General features: G+C 33.3%; 1 protein-coding gene across 1 annotated transcript; it reads right to left on the reverse strand.

Annotated features, from left to right (window-relative positions):
* Positions 1 to 725: 725 nt before the first annotated feature.
* LOC145064243 (uncharacterized) lies at positions 726 to 2587 on the reverse strand. The gene is made up of 2 exons (XM_079011727.1): positions 1327 to 2587; positions 726 to 973 (listed from the first exon to the last, which is right to left on the reverse strand). The coding sequence occupies exons 1-2, from the start codon at positions 2585 to 2587 to the stop codon at positions 726 to 728; spliced, it is 1509 nt and encodes a 502-aa protein (XP_078867853.1).
* Between the last annotated feature and the right edge of the window lie 19225 nt (positions 2588 to 21812).

Below are 21812 nucleotides of genomic sequence, written 5' to 3' on the forward strand. Positions count from 1 at the left end.
TAAATTTAAGAACAAGTTAGTTGGTATTTTTGCATTAATTAGTAAATACAAAATAAAAGTATGGCTAATATATAGGAAACTTACTCTATGTAAATATCAAGTTGATTTCCACAATTATTAATGATGTACCATTGCGCCACATCAACATACTCCCCTATTTGTCCAAATTTTGAAGCACCCAATATACGGACTTTATTCGTGAATACCTCCAACCCATGTTGGGTGATTGGTACATCCCAATTGCGTTCATCATGATTGAATCTTGTCTCGATATCATCTACATAACGAGATAAAAATGTGACAGCCTCATCGACAACATATGCTTCAGTAATTGATCCATCAAGACGAGCAAAGTTACGAACATATCCCTTGTATGTACCCATACGATGTTCGATCCCAAACATCCATCATTGGCTTACCGGTCCTCCTAATAATGCCTCCTTTGGTAAATGTATGCACAAGTGAACCATGATAGTGAAAAATGATGAAGGAAATATCTTCTCAAGTTTGCATAATATGATTACAATCCCAGTTTTCATATCCTCGAGTTCTTTAGCATATAGAGTCTTAGAACATAGTTTTTGAAAGAATTGGCAAAACTCGATCAAATTTTTATGTATTTCGTTGTTCAAGAAAGGAAGAATGGCTATTGGTAGTATTTTCTGAAGCAATACTTGACAATCATGTGTTTTCATCCCCCCAAGTGTATTAGAATCTGTCGCACATCAACTTATGTTGGACGCATAGCCATCAGGTAGGCGAACAGACTTGATAAATTTGTAAAACTCCACACATTCATCTCTAGTCAATGTGAAATTAGCATGAGGTTTCTCAAATTTTCCATTTCTCTCTCTTAGCCATTGATCCTTGCGAATATTAAGATCCACCAAGTCCAAACGTGCATTTGTAGTATCCTTTGACTTCACGGGATCATTTAACAATGTCCTAACTATATTATCATGGACATTTTTCCCTATATGCATGACATCAAGATTATGGCGCATCAATAGTTTAGACCAATATGGAAGTTCAAACAATATACTCTTTTTTGACCAATTAAGCTCATTAGCACCTCGTTTACACTTCTTATCGACATTACTAGGTGCTTTTCCAGTAGTGCGTCTTGGAATATCAGCCAACTATGTTAGAATTTGATCACTTGTACATCGACGAGGTTTTTCCCTTAGCTCTTTCTTCCCATCAAATTCTTTGCTATTTCGCCACCTATGTGTTTTTCTTAAAAACATTAGTGTCTAGTATGACATTGTTTACCATGAATCCTTCTAGAATGGGTATCCTCAAGGCATATTGGACACGCCAGCTTACCTATAGTACACCACCCAGACAAGTAAGCATAAGCAGGGAAGTCACTGATTGTCCATATTACTGCGACATGAAGAGTGAAAAGTGATTTTGAATGATCATCATATGCTTGAACCCCATTACCCCATATAACTTTAAGTTCTTCCATAAGTGGCGTTAAGAAGATGTCAAAGTCTTTACCAGGAGATTTTGGACTAGGAATTAGTAACGTTAGAAAGTAACTTCTCTTATGCATTGTACACCAAGGTGACATATTATACGACATCAAAATAACAGGCCACATACTATATGAAGTTGTCATATTTCTAAAAGGGTTAAACCCATCTGAAGCCAATCCCAATCGTACACTCCTATGATCATCTGCAAAATTAGGATACATTATATCAAAATGTTTCCAAGCCTCTCCATCAGCCGGATGACGCAAAACTCCAAGCTCATCCTTGCACACTTCTTTATGCCAACTCATGTCTTTGGCAGTGTGGCGTGAAGCGTTTAGACACTTCAAACGAGGTGTTATTGGAAAGTATCGCAACTTCTTATGAGTAATTTTGTTGCGCACGTAACAATTGCTTTGATAAACAGGACATGTTATGGCATCTTTGTTGTCCCCATATAAAATAGCACAATCATATTGACAAACATCAATAAGCTCATAACCTAAACCGGCTTCACAAAGCAACATTCTAACATCGTAACAGCTCTCTGGACAATTATTACAATCAGGAAGATCCTCGTATAGCAACTTTAGCATCATCTCAAAACAATTATCTATCCACTTGTTCATCATTTTCAAATTCATCAACTTCACAACAAACGTCAATGTAGAACTCTTGCATCCTTCATACAAAGGTTTATTTAGAGCTTCATGTAGCTTCTCATAACGAGCATTTCCTAGCTTTTGGTTACTAATTAGATCATTGGTAGGTCCAATATCAAATAATGTATGACCAACTGCATCCTCTAATCCTGCTCTTAAGCCTGCAGATTCAGTATTAACAAAATCATTATGTGGAGCATCTTCTTCTTCGACCTCATCTTTACCGTGATGCACCCACCGTGTATATGACTCATCAGTTCCTACACTAATCAAACGGGAAGTAATGACACTTATATTTTGTAGTCTCGAATTGAGACAATTACTGCACGGGTATGAAGTTAACCCATTAGAATTCAAAGTATGTCGGGCAACATTTAGAAATTCCTTTACCCCGTTCACATACTCGATGGAGGTCCTATTCTCAATCTTGACCCATTGATGACCCATATGTTGTATCTAACCATTTTTACCAATAGAAATCAACTAGTGTAAAGTTTTTTATATGATGCTATAAGCTGGAAATGGCATACAAACGAAATTAGATAAGGTAGTTCACACTTAATTCAAATTAGCATTATGAATACAACTTATGATGGAAATGTAATCTAGAATTAGGGTTATTTTAGTAATTTTAAGAAGTAAGTCATGAAGTTAAGATGGCAGTTACAGTTGGGAAGGAAGTTACTGTTAGAAAGATGATAGCAGAAGTGAGAAAGATGATGGGAGAAGTGAAATTTAAGAAATACCCATGTTGGTTGAAGCAATAAAAGTCTATATTAAGGGGGAATGATGGAAATGTAATCTAGACTTAGGGTTATTTTAGTAATTTTAAGAAGTAAGTCATGCAGTTAAGATGGCTGTTACAGTTTGGAAGGAAGTTATTGTTAGAATCGTTATACTTTGGGTCAAAATTCACATTTGTTCATTAACATCTCTCTTCTCTAATAAGTAATGTTCAAATTATTGCTTTAATTCGATGTTTCTTGGGCTTAATCCCAACAACTTACACGTGTGTGTGTGAGTGTTTAATTCAAATTAGCATTGTGAATACAACTTATAGAAAGGAAAATTTCATTTTTTTCAATGTTCTAGTGTTGGGTTCTAATGTTATTAGGGTTTACGTTTTTTTTATGCTTTACGGTTGATAAAAATGATTGAACAGGGGGTGAACATGGTGAGTTTTCTTTCCATTCTGCTAGATGTTTTTAACTGTTACAATAGGTGGGAATTTCTGTCATGTCAGAGGCAAAGTGTTATGTTAAGTATATGTTATTCTAATAGAAACAACGCTAAAATTCTGCAAAAGGAAGGCGTATGAAGTTTTTGTAACATATCTTTGTAGTTTCAGGAGTGGTATTGAACTCCAAAGAGATTGCCAATGCAGATTATAAGGTTCTTTAATGTGGTATTTCTTACTTATGCTATTTTTTATGCAGGCTCCCCAATAAACAATGAACAATCAGGTAATTTTTTTTGAGCAACTTTAGGTGAAGTTTGGTTGATCATTCTCTATTCATTTTTTATGACAAAGAGCTAAAACTTTAAAGGGCTACATTACTTTTAATTAGAAAACTTGAAATTATTAATCTTATCAAATAATCTTATAAATTAGGAGTTAACACCATGATATTAGGTTAATTAATTCTAAAATGTTTTGTGGCTTTCTTATGCTATATTGCAGGTGCTATTTTCTAAATACAATAGCTTGGCTATATACATGTGGTTGATTCTTATGTCATCTCATTCTTGATTTGTTTAGTATATCGTTGAACTAAGATAAGAGCCACCTAAAAGTGATCTTCTAAAAGCTTTGTATTCAAAGGTTCAATGCATGTGGAACAGAGCCTTCTTAAAGTGATTGTCTGTGATTACTATGTTGACATTTTTATATTAACTCAATTGATTCATTGTTGATTTTGCATCATGTATTGAAGGTATATGTATTAATACGATCTATTTTTTTAATACAGTCAGAAAAAAGTGAACAATATTTTATCCTTGTTATACAATACGATTGTTAGACCGTATTATATTTAGTTTTATGTAGTAGTGAAAGCAACAACAAAATCAAATAATTATATGCAGCAAACAAGTTCATATGGAAAAAAATGGGAAACAAGAAAGTACTTGAACATACATACTGGACTATAGAGCAGAAATTGATGATGAATGGAGAAGAAATACGAGGGCGTTGATGCAGGATATGAAACAAGAAGTAATTAATTAGTTTGATGGAGTATTTGATTACATCAATACTAGATCCAACAATTAATTTGTATCTTACCTGAAGCCTTTGCCACACCTTGTTCCGTCGATGCTTCCCCTGTGTATTAGGGTTTTGCCGATCATTTGTGGAACAGTGTCAACATAACAACATACGTAGAAAACTATAAAACCCATGATTTGTGATTTTCGGATGTGATCCCTAGTTCAAAGCTTCCGATTGTTCTGAAGATACATGATTGACTCGATCCTAGTATGCATTTTTGTTTTATTTCAACGTTATTTTTTTCTATTTTGTTTTACTTTTAATTTTTTTTACCACAAGGAATTTTTTGATAATTAATTTTTTTTTTACTTTTTGATTTTTTATATTTTTATTTCTTTTATAACAACTTATGCAAATGGTATTTTGTAGTTAAAAAAATAGCTTTCGTCATATGTTTTCACATATCCATATATAATTTTGATTTTCAATTACTTGATTTATAATTTTTAGTTTCAAATTAAGTTATTTAAAAAAGATATTTATATTCAATAAATGTTAATGCTATATATATATATATATATATATATATATATATATATATATATATATATACTTTTTTTTTACAATACTTGTGGCTATATCAATCAACAATTTTGGAGGGAAATTTCCCTCAAAAAAACATAAAAATTTTTGCTAAACAATTTTACCTATACATGTTAATTGTTGATTTCCATAAAAAAAAACATTAAAAAATCTCAACACATATAGAAAATATATGTAGGTATTTGATTTGCCTAATATTTACCAGTTACCTACACATAAAATATGTGAAGGTATTTTATTTGCTAGGTATTTATGAAATGATTATAATAACGATTGTCTAATATATTTATCTACACAAAAAATATGTGGATGTGTTTGATTTGCCACATCATTTATGAAATAATAATAACAATTGTCTAATATATTTACCTACACATAAAATCTGTGTAGGTATTTGATTTACCATGTCATTTATGAAATAATAATAATAACAATTGTCTAATACATTTGCCTACACATAAATATATTGATGTTATGTGTTGATATTTACTTTGCCACATCATTTATTTAAATATTATATATCATTCTTAGTTAATTTATTTATCTACATATCTGTGAAATAAAATTATGTGTTGGTAATATCAAATGAATCACCTACACATCGATTTAATCTATATATATATATATATATATATATATATATATATATATATGTGTGTGTGTGTGTGTAGGCATATTACATACACATCAGGAAAATTTTTAATATGTGTGGGTAATTTCACATTCCGTAAATCACAAATGTTGGAGGGAAACTTTTCCCCCAAATGAAACGTTAATATTGGTGATTCTCTACACATATTAAGTGTCGTCTAATATGAAAAATTATATGTTTAATTACCCACACATATGCAAAATATGTGTAGATATTCACTTACACATAACATATGTAGGTAATTTATGTGTAGGTAAAGACCTTAATTTCTTGTAGTGTCTGGAATATTTTTTTATAGTTATTGGTAAATATGGGCTTCCATATTTCATAATCCTCCTGAATGTATACCAGTTAAACAATAAAAAACTATGTACCACATGCTTATCTGCACTTTCTGAACGCAACAGTTTGATTTAGATAAATATTGTTTATTCGAATACCAGATTTAGGGAATAAAAGAATCTTTAGAGATTGAATGTGAGAGAAAGAAATCTAGGGCACACACATGAAGAAGAAGAGAACAATCTTTGATCCTGATGCCTCCTCCGTTTTTGATGCTTCCAATCGTACATTGAACCTCTAACTTTCGATCCTAAATCTGACATGCAACCTTTGATTTCTGATCTTCAACCTCTAATTCTCGAATCTCAGAAAATTGACCTTGCTACCTCATATTTCTGATGAAAGAGGAGTCTTAAATTAGACAAAAAAATGAGGAGTCGTCGGCTGAAAATGGATTAGGGTAGAGGGGAGGTGAAGTGGGGCGATCTATATTGATTCTGATTAAGAGTGTAAGAATTTGTTGGAACTGAGCATTATGTTTTTGGTGGAGGTGATGGACCTGGGAATTGAGGAAGTTGCAGATGAAGATGAAGGCCCTAGGGCTTTTTCTTGCTAATTTGAAGAGGTGGGGATTTTAATTTTTGGGATCGAATAGGCGGGGGTTAATTTTTGGTGACCCTTTAACACACATGTTACAATAAAAAGTTATAAAGCGACACACTCACATGAGACACATTTTATGCTAGGCGCCCTCCGTATTTTTTTTTTATTTCTTTTCTGACACTAATTTTAGCGCACGCGCAAATGCGTATCCTAAATCCTTTAAATTTTAGGATAGATGACATTATTTTTACGTCACACACATTTGCGTATCGTCAACCTGTGCGTGTCATAAATTGTGAGTCATTAAATTCCTGTTTTCTAGTATTAACCATGGAGCATCATGTTTGATAATCCATGAAGCATTAACCCACTATATAAGTATGGATGATTTACACAATAAACTCATATACTTAATTAGTCTCCTTTTGATCACTTAATTAATTCCAAATTAATTGTTGATCAATACTAATTAAATAATATTATTAATATATTAGAACTTATAATATATTAATAAACCATAAGTTTTATTTCTCTCATTTTAGTTTAGCCAAATGCATGATGCCATGCATCCCAAATGGACCATGCCAAACCGGGTGAAGTACATACCAGAAATAGTTATGGACTTGGACACCTTATCCAACAACATGTACACCATAGGACTAATGTTTTGCACAAAACCCATCAGTGGTATCAGAGCCTAGACTGTTTGTTTGATGTATTTGATGCTTTCATTCAAGGTTGAAAAACACAAAAAATCACTTTTTGATGCCTGGATTCGTCGAGTCAATAGATGGACTCGCCGAGTTCACTGGGTACTCGACGAGTTTAGCCCTGACTCGACGAGTCTGAGGGTTAGACGTAGGGTTTTTCGGGTTTTTGAGCTATTTTGGCTTGCGATAGTTACCAAAAACCTTTTTCATTAATAAAATCTGAATTTTATCAAAAATTTCTGATTATCCTTACCAAAATAGAAAATAATTGTCAAAATTAAGATAATTACTTGTTTTATAAGATAAATATTAATTATTTGTAATTTTGTTTTGGATTATCTTGTAAGAAGTTGAATTAGGTTAAATTTAGATAATTACAATAATTTGATTAATTTAATTATTTGTAATTTGATCTAGATAGTTTTGAAAAGTTTCAAAACTTTACCTCAAGTTTTGGAATTTAAATTTTTGATTAAAATGTTAAATTTTGTAATATTTAAATTTTAAACCCTAAGGTTTCTTTTAAAATTTTCTAAAACTTGACTTCAAATTTTGGAATTTAAATTTTTTATTAAAAGTTTAATTTTTTGAAATATTAAATTCTAAAAACCTATGTTTTGAAAAGTTCAAATTACACCCTTATGGTTTTATTAAATTAATTAATTGTATAATTAAAAGAAAGTTAATAAATCCATAAGGATATGGTTTATATTTAATTAAATTAAAAGTATAATTTATTAAATTGGACCACCTACTATTTTAAAAGCGTAAAATACACCCTTATACTATATATAAAATTAAATGTCTAATATTATATATGTGTGAGTAAAGAGTCAGTCTTACCGTTAGTTGGCCTCTTTCACGAAGCTGGTCTCTAAGGGTTGTTTAAGGAAATTGCCTATAAATGGCGATTGAATGGGTATCCACTCTTACCCACTGCACTCTTGACTAGTGGAGGGTCATTAGCCGAACGGGTAGGATATGGCACAACATTCCATTATAAGTATAATGAAATACGAAGTAACTAAACCCTTTTATAAATTACGAATCTTAGTTACTTTAGAAAAATGTGGAATTCGTGGTAGTCCATGAAATTGCACATTGCACCTTGTTGGTCGATTAGTTGAGCGCGTGTGGTTAACCGACACACTAATATGGGACCAATGAAGGACGGCAATGGGTAGCTGATGTTTATCATAGATCAATGGAGCGTGTATGGTTAACCGGCACATTGATTAGTTGATTTGTAACATCGAGAATATCAAGCTAATTTGCATGGTTATCCATAAGTTGTTTGTGATCCTCGGCATCCCAGTCACAAATGAAGGTCACAATCGAGATTTAAACATGCCATTGAAAATTTCAATGAATCTCAAAAGATCTAGGAGTTTCAATTCAATTAAATCATAAAATTCCTTTTCGTTTTTCATGGTGGAAATTGATAAATCGCCATTTACCTAACTTCAAATGTTTTACAATTTGTATTATGGCATCCCACTCCAAAATTGTAGAATATAGTGTTGGGTCCTAGCCTGTTTATATAATTTGGGTGTTTTATTAAGGACTCAATCAACCGACTTGAATTTCTCCTGTTTTGTAGATGTCTGATTCTAACATTAGTATTCCCAAATCCCTTGGAACAAGCTTTCCAAATGAAGATGATATTTCATGATTAGATCGAGGAACAAGAGATCATTCTTCACTTCCTTCACCTCCTCCTATTGTTCTCCATAACCCACAAGTTCGAAGGCTTGAAAAGTTCAAGCTCACTCAAGCCCTTTTTGCAAGTAAACACAAAGAAGGAAAGTAAGTGTGTGCACACGTCTTAGAGATGAAGTTGCACACTGACATGTTAAGAATGTTGGGAGTCGTTGTCTGTGAGAAGTTGGATGCTGAGTAGGCTCTTCAATCGCTTCCTGACTCATATAGTGAGTTCATAAGAGAGTACTATATGATAGACCACGACGTGACCCTGATCGATCTCACCTATTTGCTTGATGCTGCTGATTCTGCAATGATTTGGCACACTGGAGAAGCAAAGTTGGTTGGTAGATCTGCCTTCCAAACCTCCATGGACATAGGCAATGCTAATGAAAGGCATGCCATGGTGAAAAGGTTTGACCATAAGAGAAAGGCAAGGTATGAGGTACTTTCGTGTGCTATTCCAAAAGAGTCAATTTACTTTTATTGCCAAGAGAAGGGGCATTGGAAACGAAGCTACCCTATCTACCTGAGAGATCTAAAAGATGGGAGAGTCAAGACATATGGCTCTACTTCAGGTAAAATCCATTAACTAACTCTATGAGTTCCTATTTTGTGATTCTTGATACATGATGTGATCAGATTACATTTTAATGTTTTGTAGGATTGAAGAAAAGAGATGAAGCTTAAAGGCAGAAGTGAGATGAATCTGATCGCGAAGAAATGGATTTCGATCGCATGATTCGATGATCAGATTTTTGGAGCTGCTACTTTTAGAGTTATGATAGATTGCTTAAGAATATGTAATAGCATAGTTTTCATTTGAATTGCATTGTAAGGACAAGTTTTTCTGCACCTTTTATAAATAAAAGAAATTTTTGTTTTTGTCTTTTTTATTTCCTTGCAATGGCATGTATGAAAATTTTATGTTTGTGTATTTCTATTTTTAACAATGTAGAAATGGATGTGGCAATATCGAGAATTTACCAATTTAGGAAAGATTCTTGTCGCCCGAGTTTCAATTGGACAGAAACTTGGAATCATACAGCTTGTATTGTATGATGAATGTGAAACTTGATATTTGGAAAATTAAGACTAATTCCTTGACAAAGAGTCAAGTGAAGGACTAGGAGAACTGGTACACAATGTTGTGCACTGGTCAAGTCCACCACAAAAAACAATAAGATTATTCGTCATAATTTACTAAAAGTCTAGTAAATATGGTTATGCTTATCGGATTAAGTACAATTCTAAATCATTGAAAATTTTCAATTAATGGTAGAATGAATATGAAGAATCAATAAGGCCAAAAGATAAAAGTATCTCTAATCTGAAAAAATGGGAGATTACTTTTCTATCGTGTTTTATGATCGTTTTAATAATTAAGAACCTTATCACAATTGATCCTCTAAGGACATCTTAGTGCACTAGTTTGGCTAAAAAGAGGAATCAAAAATTGTTGAAATTGTTAAATCAAAAGGATGAGTCATACTTCGTTCCAAAATCAAGTCTTAGAGTCATACTCCAAGATTGTGACTTGAGTGGCACATCTTAAGAAGGTTTTAACACACTCATCAAATGTGGAGTAGAAAAATGTTTTTTCTTACTCTTACACGTTTGAAATTCGTAAGTTGTGATGTCTTGAATAAGACAAAGACCAACTGAGACCAATTGTGTGTAGTGTTTGTGTTGATAAGAATCCGCACTAATTCTTGAATTTTTGTTTGTCAAGAAAGGGTTCTTGACAAGAGAATCTTATATGTCAAGAGGTCAGTGGGAGTCTATATGATCATGAAAAGGTTCAAGAACAAATCAAGAATAAACCTAGTTAAACACTAGCATACGACTTGAGATTTGTAACCTATCATGTTGACATATTCTTGTTTCTGCACCATTTCAGTTTAGTCAACTATGCATATGAGTTCTATGAGTTCTCAATAGACTGCATAAAGACAAGCACCTTGTTCAATGAAAGTACATTGACTAGTATAAGTGAACTGTTAAATTACTTGGAAGAAATGGTGGGACCCTTGATGGCAATAAATTAAAAATGAACAAGTTCAGTCCATATCATGTTGGATTTGTCACAAACATTGTCTTATGATGATGGTTATGACAAATTCAAAAGGATCGGAACACATAGACCATAAATCTAAGTGTCATAAGGTTTCTCTCCTTCATGAAAATGATTGTGAGGAAACGCTTTCACTAGGATGCTTTTAAGGAGATAGTGATTATTTAAATTGCATTCTTAAATTCGATTATTATTATGGCATCCCTCTTCATAGTTCGAATTGTGAGATTTGGCAATTAGTTTAAACATTTAAGACTTATTGCTATAAGTTATCAAAGGAAAGGTGTATAAGTTTGAGAACCTTAGATAAAGGCTTATGGAAGCATATCGTATTAGAAATATGAACTTTGGAAGTTAATAAGTATTGCTTTCTAGAAGTTCAACTATTTACTGAATATGTGTCAAAGCTAGTGGAAGCATTAATGTTATGCTGGTAAGGATATAATCATCATGTTAGTGGGAGCATGATTATTATTATAAATATTACAAGTTAGCAATATTAATTATAGGAAAAAAAGTTTCACTTTGCAAAGTTACAGGGGTTGAATAGTTGTTTTGCTATAATTAAAGGAGAGAATATTACACTTCGTTTCGAAATCTAAAAGCATGGATTGAGAAATTTTAGTCAAATTTAGTCAAAGGACATATATAGATGTTATGTTGAAAAGATTCAACATAAAGGAATTCTATATATGGAAATATTAAAGCGAGCAACTTGTAAAGTATCATGTTCTTCATTATGGATCGTGTCCCATAAGCTTCGGGGTATAGGATCTATTGTATTTATTGTAATACTTGACCGTTCTAAAATTTTCGAAATGCCTAGTGCATTAAGAAGGAGAAAGGACTAGAACCGGAATTGACTAAATTAATTAAACAACAGTTAAGGACAATCTATGGTTCTCCAAGGATTGGTCGCTTGTGAGCAATTGGAAACATAGTAATGGATGGACCATATATACATTATTATGAATATATAAGACTCTATTTAGAATGAGTTGTCATATGGAAAATATGGAAATGTTTCCATATTGGGAGTTCAACGTGAAGAATTTATGTCTAGATTAGAAACTTTTATGAAAGAAGGATGTTAAAAGGAATGTACTTTGAATGTGAGACTTCATAGAGCACTTTGTAATTTCACTGGCGAAGTCTTGGTGAATTTTATGCAATAAGATTACAAAAGGATCATTGTAAAAAATGTTAGAATCTAACATATTCTAATAGTGGGAAGAATTTGGTATTCTTACACTAATAATAAGGATTAGGAGTTGTGAAATGAGTATCATTGGAAATGTGTTCAATTAATCTATTTCACAATGTAAGGACCATAGGTAAACATAGTGTGCATGCTTGGAGCATGGGACAACTGTTGTTATAATTCAAGTAATAAGTTGATTGCCCGAAACAACGAATAATGAGTAATCAATATGGTGACTAAATAAAATGTGTTTTATTTATACTCAAAAGTTTTGGGGCCATATAGGATTAAGAGTTATTATTGTGTTTCAATTTGCATGTTTTGACTTCCCAAATAATAAGATTATTCAAACCATCCATAGTCGATCATACTTTGGGAGTAGGTATGAAAGAAGATTGTCATGAATCTGTCTGTAGATTGTCTAAAGCATTTAGACATAGCACAAGTTTGTTGCAGAGTTCATGAGTGCTGCTAAAAGATTAGATTATTGGATTAAACCCACGCTCACTTCGATCTCTTTAAGGATTTTATCACGAGTGATTAGTGAGACGATAATATCCTATATTCTTGAAAACAAGACATGCGAGGTGTATTCTGCAAGTCGGTTGCACATTAATAATATGTAAACGCACCAGTAACTTGGTGTTATAAAACATATTGTTGTGTGTGATTTGATGAGTACATACAAGCGAGCATTGGGGTCGAAGTTTATCCGTTAATTTTACCCAAAGTGGGATAAAAGCGATATATGTGGGCCCCTTGATGATTTTGTGATGACACCCAAAGCGCTTGGCCAAGCTAGGACTAAGTTGATGTGTTCAAGTGTAGTCTGTTGTCAGTCGTCATAAATCGGAAATCGGGAAACAACACATGATCAGAGTATGATTTAAATCCATGTATCAGTTCATACGATATCTAGAATGTAGGAATATATGATGCCTTATCTAAAGGATGTGCATCTAATAATATCAGAGTTGACAGCAACTTTTGAATGCTACGATTGCTGATCAGGTTCCGTAGTCATATGCAAAATAGTTATTAGACTTATCCAAGTGGGAGACTGTTGGATTGGCATCTAAGCCCATAACTATATTGGTAAGTACTTGACCCGATTACCAGCATGGTCCTTTTGGGATGCCTTCACCAAAGCAACTGATAGGATGAATTAAGGAGAAAAAGAATTATTTATTATTTATTAATATATTATAAGAATAATATATTAAAGGAGAAATCATATTTTTTAATTAATATTAGTCAACAATTAATTAAGAATTAGTTTTGTGACTAAAAGACATTAATTAAATAAAGGGGACTAGAACTATCAGTTGTGTGATAGTTGAATATTGGACTAATGGACTCCATATTAGTTGATTGGACGAAATCTATGGGGAAACCCATTAGAATTCGTCCAAGGCTTCTAAGGAGGGAGTCCATGGGCTGCTTAGGGCCTAAGTAGTAAGATTAGGGTTTCCTAGTTCAAAACCCTAATATTCCAAGTATAAAAGGAACCCTTGGCAAGCCAAAAATGTCCCTAACCTTCTAAGAGAAACCCTAGGATGTTTTTGGTGCCTCCTCCCTCTCTCCTTGTTCATCTTGTTGCATATGGTGTTTGTGATTCCATTAGAGGTGCAACATTTGAGGCACTATGCTTTCAAGAGTGAAGATCAAGAGGAATTGAGATTGTTATTGCTACATAACAATCAAGGTAAGATCTAAACCCTAATTCATATGTTGATTTGATTATTGTATGCTAGATCTAGGGTTTATGAGTTTTGGATGATTATTGCATGTTCATTAGAGAAACTAGATCCAAAGATTTAGGGTTTGCATGTACACCATAGGTTTGATGTTTTGCTCAAAACGAATCAGTGGTATAAGATCCTACACTGTTTGTTTGATGTATTTGATGCTTTCATAGTTGTTCAAGGCTGAAAAACGCAATAATTCACTTTCTGATGCCTGGACTCGCCGAATCCATAGATGGACTAGCCGAATTCACTAGGGCTCGACGAGTTCAGCCCTGACTCGACGAGTCTGAGGGTCAGACAGAGGGTTTTTCTGGTTTTTGAGCTGTTTTGGCTTAGGATAGTGTGACAACCCGAAATTTATTCCATCGTTGTAACCCCACTTTCCGCTAATAAAATAATTTATATCATTATTATTTCAATTAATTTTTGGGGTTGAACAAATAAAATAATGTTTTATTATATATTTATAAGTATTGAAACAAATAAAACACGAGTAATACCCTTAAATTTATTTGGGAAAAATCTAGTTTACAACTTAAGCCGAGTTACGACCATTTAATCGGGTAAAACTTTAAACCTCGTTTAACATAAGTATCGGGTAGATGTACACCGGGCCACAAAACTCGAACCCTATATAAGGGTGAGTAGACATCATTTGGACTTTTTACCACCATAGTCACTCTCTTTACTCTCTCTCCTCAAGACCCGATTTCCACCAAAAACCGCAAGTTTCCGCTTCCAAACTGTATGTTCTCTTACCCTAGATTGTTCTAAAAATCATTGCATGTCGATATAGCTTGAAAATCGTCCATGAAGGCCAAGAATAAGGAGTTTACGTCCCAAGAACACTCTTAGGCCGTAAACCCCTAAAGGTGTGCCAAAAATGCCCATATCTCTTCCTAAGGCTTAAAACTAGTTTAGGACTTAGCATTGAAGTGTTCTAGACATTAATCACCAAGTTTGGAGGATTGAAAGAGGGTTTATGGCCCAAGAACATTCTTTGGCCGTAAACTCCCTCAAACTATGCAAATCAAGCCTTAAACCCCAATTTGGCCTTATAGCTTCACCTAGAAACTTGTAAAAATGAGCTTAGGACCTCAAAAACGAAGGAAAAGGTGTTTCTAAGGGTTTACGGCCGTAAACCATAGAGTTTACGACCGTAAACTCCCAAGGAGTGGACCTAGGACCGCAAACTCCAAGGGAGTACCCTCCTTTAACCTTAAACACCCCTCAAGCCTTGGATTAAGCCATAGAACTATCCTTTGCGATGTAAGAAACCTTTTAGTACTCAAACCCACTCCTCCCATGAATTTACGGCCGTAAACTCATGCGGGAAATGGTCCCTCAGCCGTAAACTCACCCAAGGTGAGTTTTAGAAGAGTAAACTCCATGGTGCGGTCTTATACTCTTTCATTACAACCTAATAACATCCTAGCACTTGACCAAAGCGTTTTTCTTCACATTAGGGTGTCTATATGTGCTAAATTAGTGTTTCACTCACTAATTATATATAAACATATGTCTTCACATGTAACTAGGTTCGTAAAGTGTGTTCAAGTCTTCACTTGACACCAAACACTCAACCGAGACTCCCATCCGACCCACTCGCTTCAGGTGAGTTCATACCCCTTAATTAACCTTTCAAATGTTTTCAAAATATTTTATGGGTGGGAATACAAGTTGAATGAAATCAAGTTATAGTATCAATCACATGTGATTTATCACCTGCCATAAAAAAGAATTTCTATATTTTAAATTGTCTTGTAAACAAAACTGTTTTTAAATAATATTCAAATGCATTTTCATGTTAATTGTTATTAAACTATTATTAAATAGTTTCTAAACCTCTTTTCTATTAAAAATTATATCTACACAATTATATTTATATAAGTACGACTTCAAGGACTTAGGATTGATAGCTAGCCTTACTTCCTGTTCTTGTTTGATTAGGGTCTTAGGGTATACTGTTATCTGTCCGACTATCGTTGAATTCTTCATTATTTATCATATATACTTGTGTTAGATAAGAAAGTCTTCACTTAATCCAATTCCTTTGTAAATAAGAGGACTATAACTCTATACCCTAGTTAACTATAATAGGTATAGTTAAGACTACCGCTAATTACCTCTGTCACTATGAAGTTCTCTATAGTTTCTACTACTATGGGATAACACATGTAAAAAGAAATACTTTATACCTTATAATATAAAGTTCACTACACTATGATATAATAGAAAACACTAATCCAGAATACGATACTCTATTCCTCTATACGACACTCTACTGAGCAAACACTATGTAACCAGAGCTTCCCGGAAGGAAATCAACAACTACCGGTATAGATCTATATAGGATGGACACTATTACATCCCGACTACGAATTACAGTCGGAGCCGACTAGGTCCAGCGGTGGCGAACATCAATACACTACGAAAGACCGGGAGGGTCATTGGACACTCTACTATCACTAAGATTGGTTACATTAGAAATCACATCCATACCAAATTAATGTACAAAGAATTACAAACTAAGCTAACTTCCCGAAGTGAAAATGTACATATACACATGTTACTAACTATAGTTTGTATCACTAATATATCTAACCGACAATAAACTGTTGAGATATTATATTTTCTTTCATCATTTACACTTCGTAAATACAGCCTACACTCTTGATTCAGGATTGATAGCCACTATGGGAAAAACTTTTATACACTATAAGGATTAAACTTATAAATACGCAAAACTGGAAAATATAGGATTTTCTGGGGATTTCACTATTTTCAAAACATTAATCACAACTTTTACTTTACATATTTGTAAATACTTTTTATACAAACAACGACACTAAATTCTTATGAACTCACCAGCTTTACGCTGATACTCGTTTTCAAATTAACTTGTATTCTCAGGTCAAAAATAAACAGGTACTGGTGCAGCCCCTTTTTGAGAAGATGGAGCATATACTAGACTCATCTTTCTTTTTTTATACTTTTGGTGTCTATCAATTGTACAGAACACGTTTGTATTTACATTTACTATACTATTGCAATGGTTGTTGTCACTTGTGTTTACTATTATGCATTGTTATGATACTATATATGACGTCCTCCACCCTAGAATGTATTCCGCTGTTCTCGGTTTTGGGGTGTGACAGATAGTTACCAAAAATGTTTTTCATTAATAAAATCCGAATTTTCTCAATATTTTGTTATTATCCTTACCAAAATAGAAGATAATGGTCAGAATTAAGATAATTACTTGTTTTATAAGATAAATATTTATTTGTAATTTTGTTTTGGATTATCTTGTAAGAAGTTGAATTAGGTTAAATTTAGATAGTTACAAATAATTTGATTAATTTAATTATTTGTAATTTGATCTAGATAGTTTTGAAAAGTTTCAAAACTTTACCTCAAGTTTTGGAATTTAAATTTTTGATTAAAAGGTTTAATTTTCTAATATTTAAATTCTAAACCCTAAGTGTTTTTTATTAGTTTCTAAAACTTATCTTCATGTTTTTGAATTTAAATTTTTGATTAAAAGTTTAATTTTTTGAAATATTAAATTCTAAAACCCTAAGTGTTGAAAAGTTCGAATTACACCCTTAGGGTTTTATTAAATTAATTAAGTGTATAATTAAAAGAATGTTAATAAATCCATAAGGATATGGTTTATATTTAATTAAATTAAAAGTATAATTTATTAAATAGGACCACCTAGTATTTTAAAAGTGTAAAATATACCTTTATACTATATTTAAAATTAAAAGTCTAATATTATATATGTATAAGTATAGAGTCAGTCTTACCGTTAGTAGGCCTCTTTCACGAAGCTGGTCTCTAAGGGTTGTTTAAGGAAATTGCCTATAAATTGGCGATTGAATGGGTATCCACTCTTACCCACTGCACTCTTGACTAGTGGAGGGTCGTTAGTGGAACGTGTAGGATAGGACACAACTTTCTATTATAAGTATAATGAAGTACGAATTAACTAAATGCTTTTATAAATTCCCAAATGTTAGTTATTATAGAAAAAATGTGGAATTGGTGCTAGTCCATGAAATTGCACATTGCACCTTATTGGTCGATTAGTGCAGCGTGTGTGGTTAACCAGCACACTAATATGGGACCAATGAAGGATGGCAATGGGTAGTTGATGTTTATCATTAATTAATGGAGCATGCGTGGTTAATCGGCACATTGATTAGGTGATTTGTAACATCGAGAGTACCAAGATAATTTGCATGGTTATCCACAACTTGTTTGTGATCCTCGGTATCCCAGTCACAAATGAAGGGCACAATCGAGATTTAAACATGCCATTGAAAAAGTTAAATGAATCTCAAAAGATCTACGACTTTCAATTCATTTAAAACATAAATTTCCCAAGATATCGCTTTTGCCCTCCTAGGATAGAAGGTACATATAAACTTTGACTTATATGCTTGTAATATTTACTCATTAAATCATACACAACAACATGTTTTATAAAATCAAGTGACTAATGTGTTTACGCATTATAAATGCACAACCAACTCTCAAAAAATAACTCATATATCTAGGTGTAAAGATTATACGATATTATCGTCTCACAATCACTCGTGATAAATTCCATGAAGTGATTCAAATGAGCATGGGTTTAATCCAATACTCAAATCTTATTTCAAGAGCACTCTTAAACGTTGCAAAAAACCTTTGGTATGTTTAAACACTTAGACAATCTACAAACCAATGCATGATAGTATAGCCTCATAACTTACTCCCAGAGTATGATCGACTGTGGATAATTTGAACAATCTAAATATTCTGGAAGTAAAACATGCAAAAGTGAAACAATATTAAAAAATTGATACAAGATAGTAAACTTTACTTAGAAATAAACTCCTTTATTCAATCATGAAATGTCAATTACATTTTATCTATTATAAGTTTCCAATCAACTATCTAATGACTAAAACAAATATCGCCCTTTAATCCAATGCTCCTTGCATGTTGTAAGTGCTTAACCCTGTTGAGACCCTTTGTAAAGGGATATGCTAGGTTCTCTTATGACGATACCCTGTTAACTGCGAGGAGTCCCTCTTCTACCTAATGTCTGATGAAGTTGTATTTTCTGTTAATGTGTGTGGATCTACCATGATCCCTAGGTTCCTTGGTTAAGGCAATCGCTCCTTCGTTATCACATAAAATCTCCATAGGCTCCTTTATGGTTGGTACAACTCCGAGGTCTCCAATGAAGTTCTTCAACCATATTGCCTCCTTCAACGCTTCACTTGTTGCTATGTACTCTGATTCGCACATTGACTCAGCCACAGTCTTCTGCTTGGAGCTTTCCCAAGTGACCGCCCCTTCATTTAGGGTAAATGCCCAGCCCGACTGAGAGCGGAAGTTATCTCTGTCGGTCTGAAAGATGGCGTGGCTATACCCTATCACTCTCAAATCATCACTCCCACCAAGGGTAAGGTCCCAGTCCTTAGTCTTTCGTAGCTACTTAAGAATGTTGTTCACTGCGATCCAATGAGCTCTACCTAGGTTCCTGTAACATCCCAAAATCGGGACCCAAATTTTTTTGTCATAAATTATATTACTTATAAAAATAGTCAATTGAGAACAACATTTCAATATTTTGACATAAAATCATGTCACACCCCCGAACCAGACAACAGAAACGTCTGAGGGCTATTGTGACTCAATTGAATACCATCACAATGAATATACATGAATCATAACATCATTCATCACCATGCATTGAAATATTACAACCAGTATTGTTTACATTCAGTACATTGTTTCAAAACATTACATTTCCAAAACATAAGCCATTTGATATTAATTAAACAAACATCATGACATCACTGGATACATTTTTCTTCGATTTACCTGTTACCTGAGAATCCAAGTATTTTGGACAAACGTCAACATATGAAATGTTTGTGAGTTCATAAGTGAGGTTTGAAAAGAAATGGTTTGTATAATTTTGCAAACCACAGAAAATCCGATATTTTCTAAAAAAAAGTGTTGTATATGACAAAAAGTATTAAGATCCGTAAGTATGCTTGTTGATTATTATAAACATGAATAATTGTTAGACTTTGTATATATATCACATAATTAAGGGTGTCTAATTTCCCAGGGAAAACCCGATGTTTTCCCAATACATCAAATTACGTGGGTTAGTTAGTATTATTTTGATACGACGTTGTTTTCTATAATTCCAGGTGACATTGGATTAATTATGGGTTGTGAGTCGTTATAATCACACATTAATGAAAATGACTAGTTTACAACTATACAAACGATCCCTTAGGCGTCATCCGTACTACTCACTTAATCCAATCACTCTGACTTCTCATAGCCCCACAACCGAGGAGAAAAGAGGGTGCGAAGCCCCCGTTATTTCCATAAGTCGTTCAAGGCTATCGTGAATACAAAAGGCACTTGTCCCGACTCGCATTTGACTTCTCGACTTTGCTAGCAGTACCATAGGACCCTAGGGGCCCAACAGCACAATAAAGCTATTGAAAGTCCTTTTACACGGAATTAGGTCATATAAGGCCCAATAACATGTAAGCGTGTTCCCTTCGGGCCTAAAGATCATGTCATTGGGCTAGCTAGGCCCAACAAGCACAATTTGAAACTTTCGAGCCCAAAGATGGTGTATTGACTTCTCGTAAATTTCCGCGTGTGTATTGAAGTATCATTGTTTATTGATTTTTGATTCGTTATTGATTCGAGACCGAATCAATTCGTTTGGTAACGATTTTGGTGTTGAAGGTGTATTTATTATTACGTTTCGCCAGTAGACGTAGTACTCGTATTTTTACTTTAAGGGATCCATTGTTTTAAGAATGTGAGTTTATCTTCTTAAGCCCTTCCTCGGATAAAATTTACACTTTTAACCCTTTGAGTATAAAAGAATTTCCGGTTTAGTCCTTAAACTATTTTTCTTGACACTTTAGTATCAAAACTTATTGCAAAGACATTTTTAGCACAAATTTACTTGATAAATAGCTTAAGTCCTTCAAAAATGAAATTTTTTCGGTTGAAACCTCCATTTTCGCAATTTTTACAATTTTGACCCAAAATGGAAAATTTTTGCATCTTTGGTCCCTTTTTAATTGGAAAAGCATTTTTGACCCTTGAAATAGATTTGGTACACCAGTAATCCCCTGTTTTACAGAAATGTGCAGTTTCAGCCCCTCCAACTCAAAAATTTCGCAATTTGGGACTTTATTGGGCCGAAAAGCCCATTTTGGCCCATTATGTTTAAATTTCACATTTTTAACCCTTCAAAAGTGCTAATATTCAGAAAATACATATTAGAAACTTTTTAGTCTCATCTCAATCTACAAAATCTATATTTGGTCATTTTGGGCCCCTTAGTTTTGTATTTTAGCATTTTGAACCCAAAAATGGGTTTTAAGTCCAAAAATGTTCATATTAACCAACTTGGTTATTTTTATTGACTTGATTAGTGTGAAATGCGATAAGTTATACTTATTTCATTCATCATATTGTAGATCTCGATTTTTAGGTTCTTTTGGCTAGTATAAACATCACAATCACATAAGACCATACATATAAGCATAAAAATCACACAAGGCATACATATACTCATAGATCTACACATTTGCTTGTATTCTCCCCCACAAAACTTATAAAAACCAAAAAAGAGGGGGTATGAAGCTCACCTTTGGGTGTGATTTCGGTTTTTGGAAGAAAATGAGAAGAATTTTGGCCTTAGCAACCTTCCTTGGAAGATTTCGAACATGGATGCTTCTTAGGTGCTACATCACGAGTTTGAATGAATTAAGAGGTGATTTTTGGATGAAATGAAGTAACTAGCTTAAGGATCTAAGAGATTTCTTACCTTAGATGATGATTTT

This window comes from Lactuca serriola, chromosome 7 (genome assembly GCF_051521515.1).
Source record: "Lactuca serriola cultivar US96UC23 chromosome 7, Lser_US96UC23_V15, whole genome shotgun sequence".
Lineage (NCBI taxonomy): Eukaryota > Viridiplantae > Streptophyta > Magnoliopsida > Asterales > Asteraceae > Lactuca > Lactuca serriola.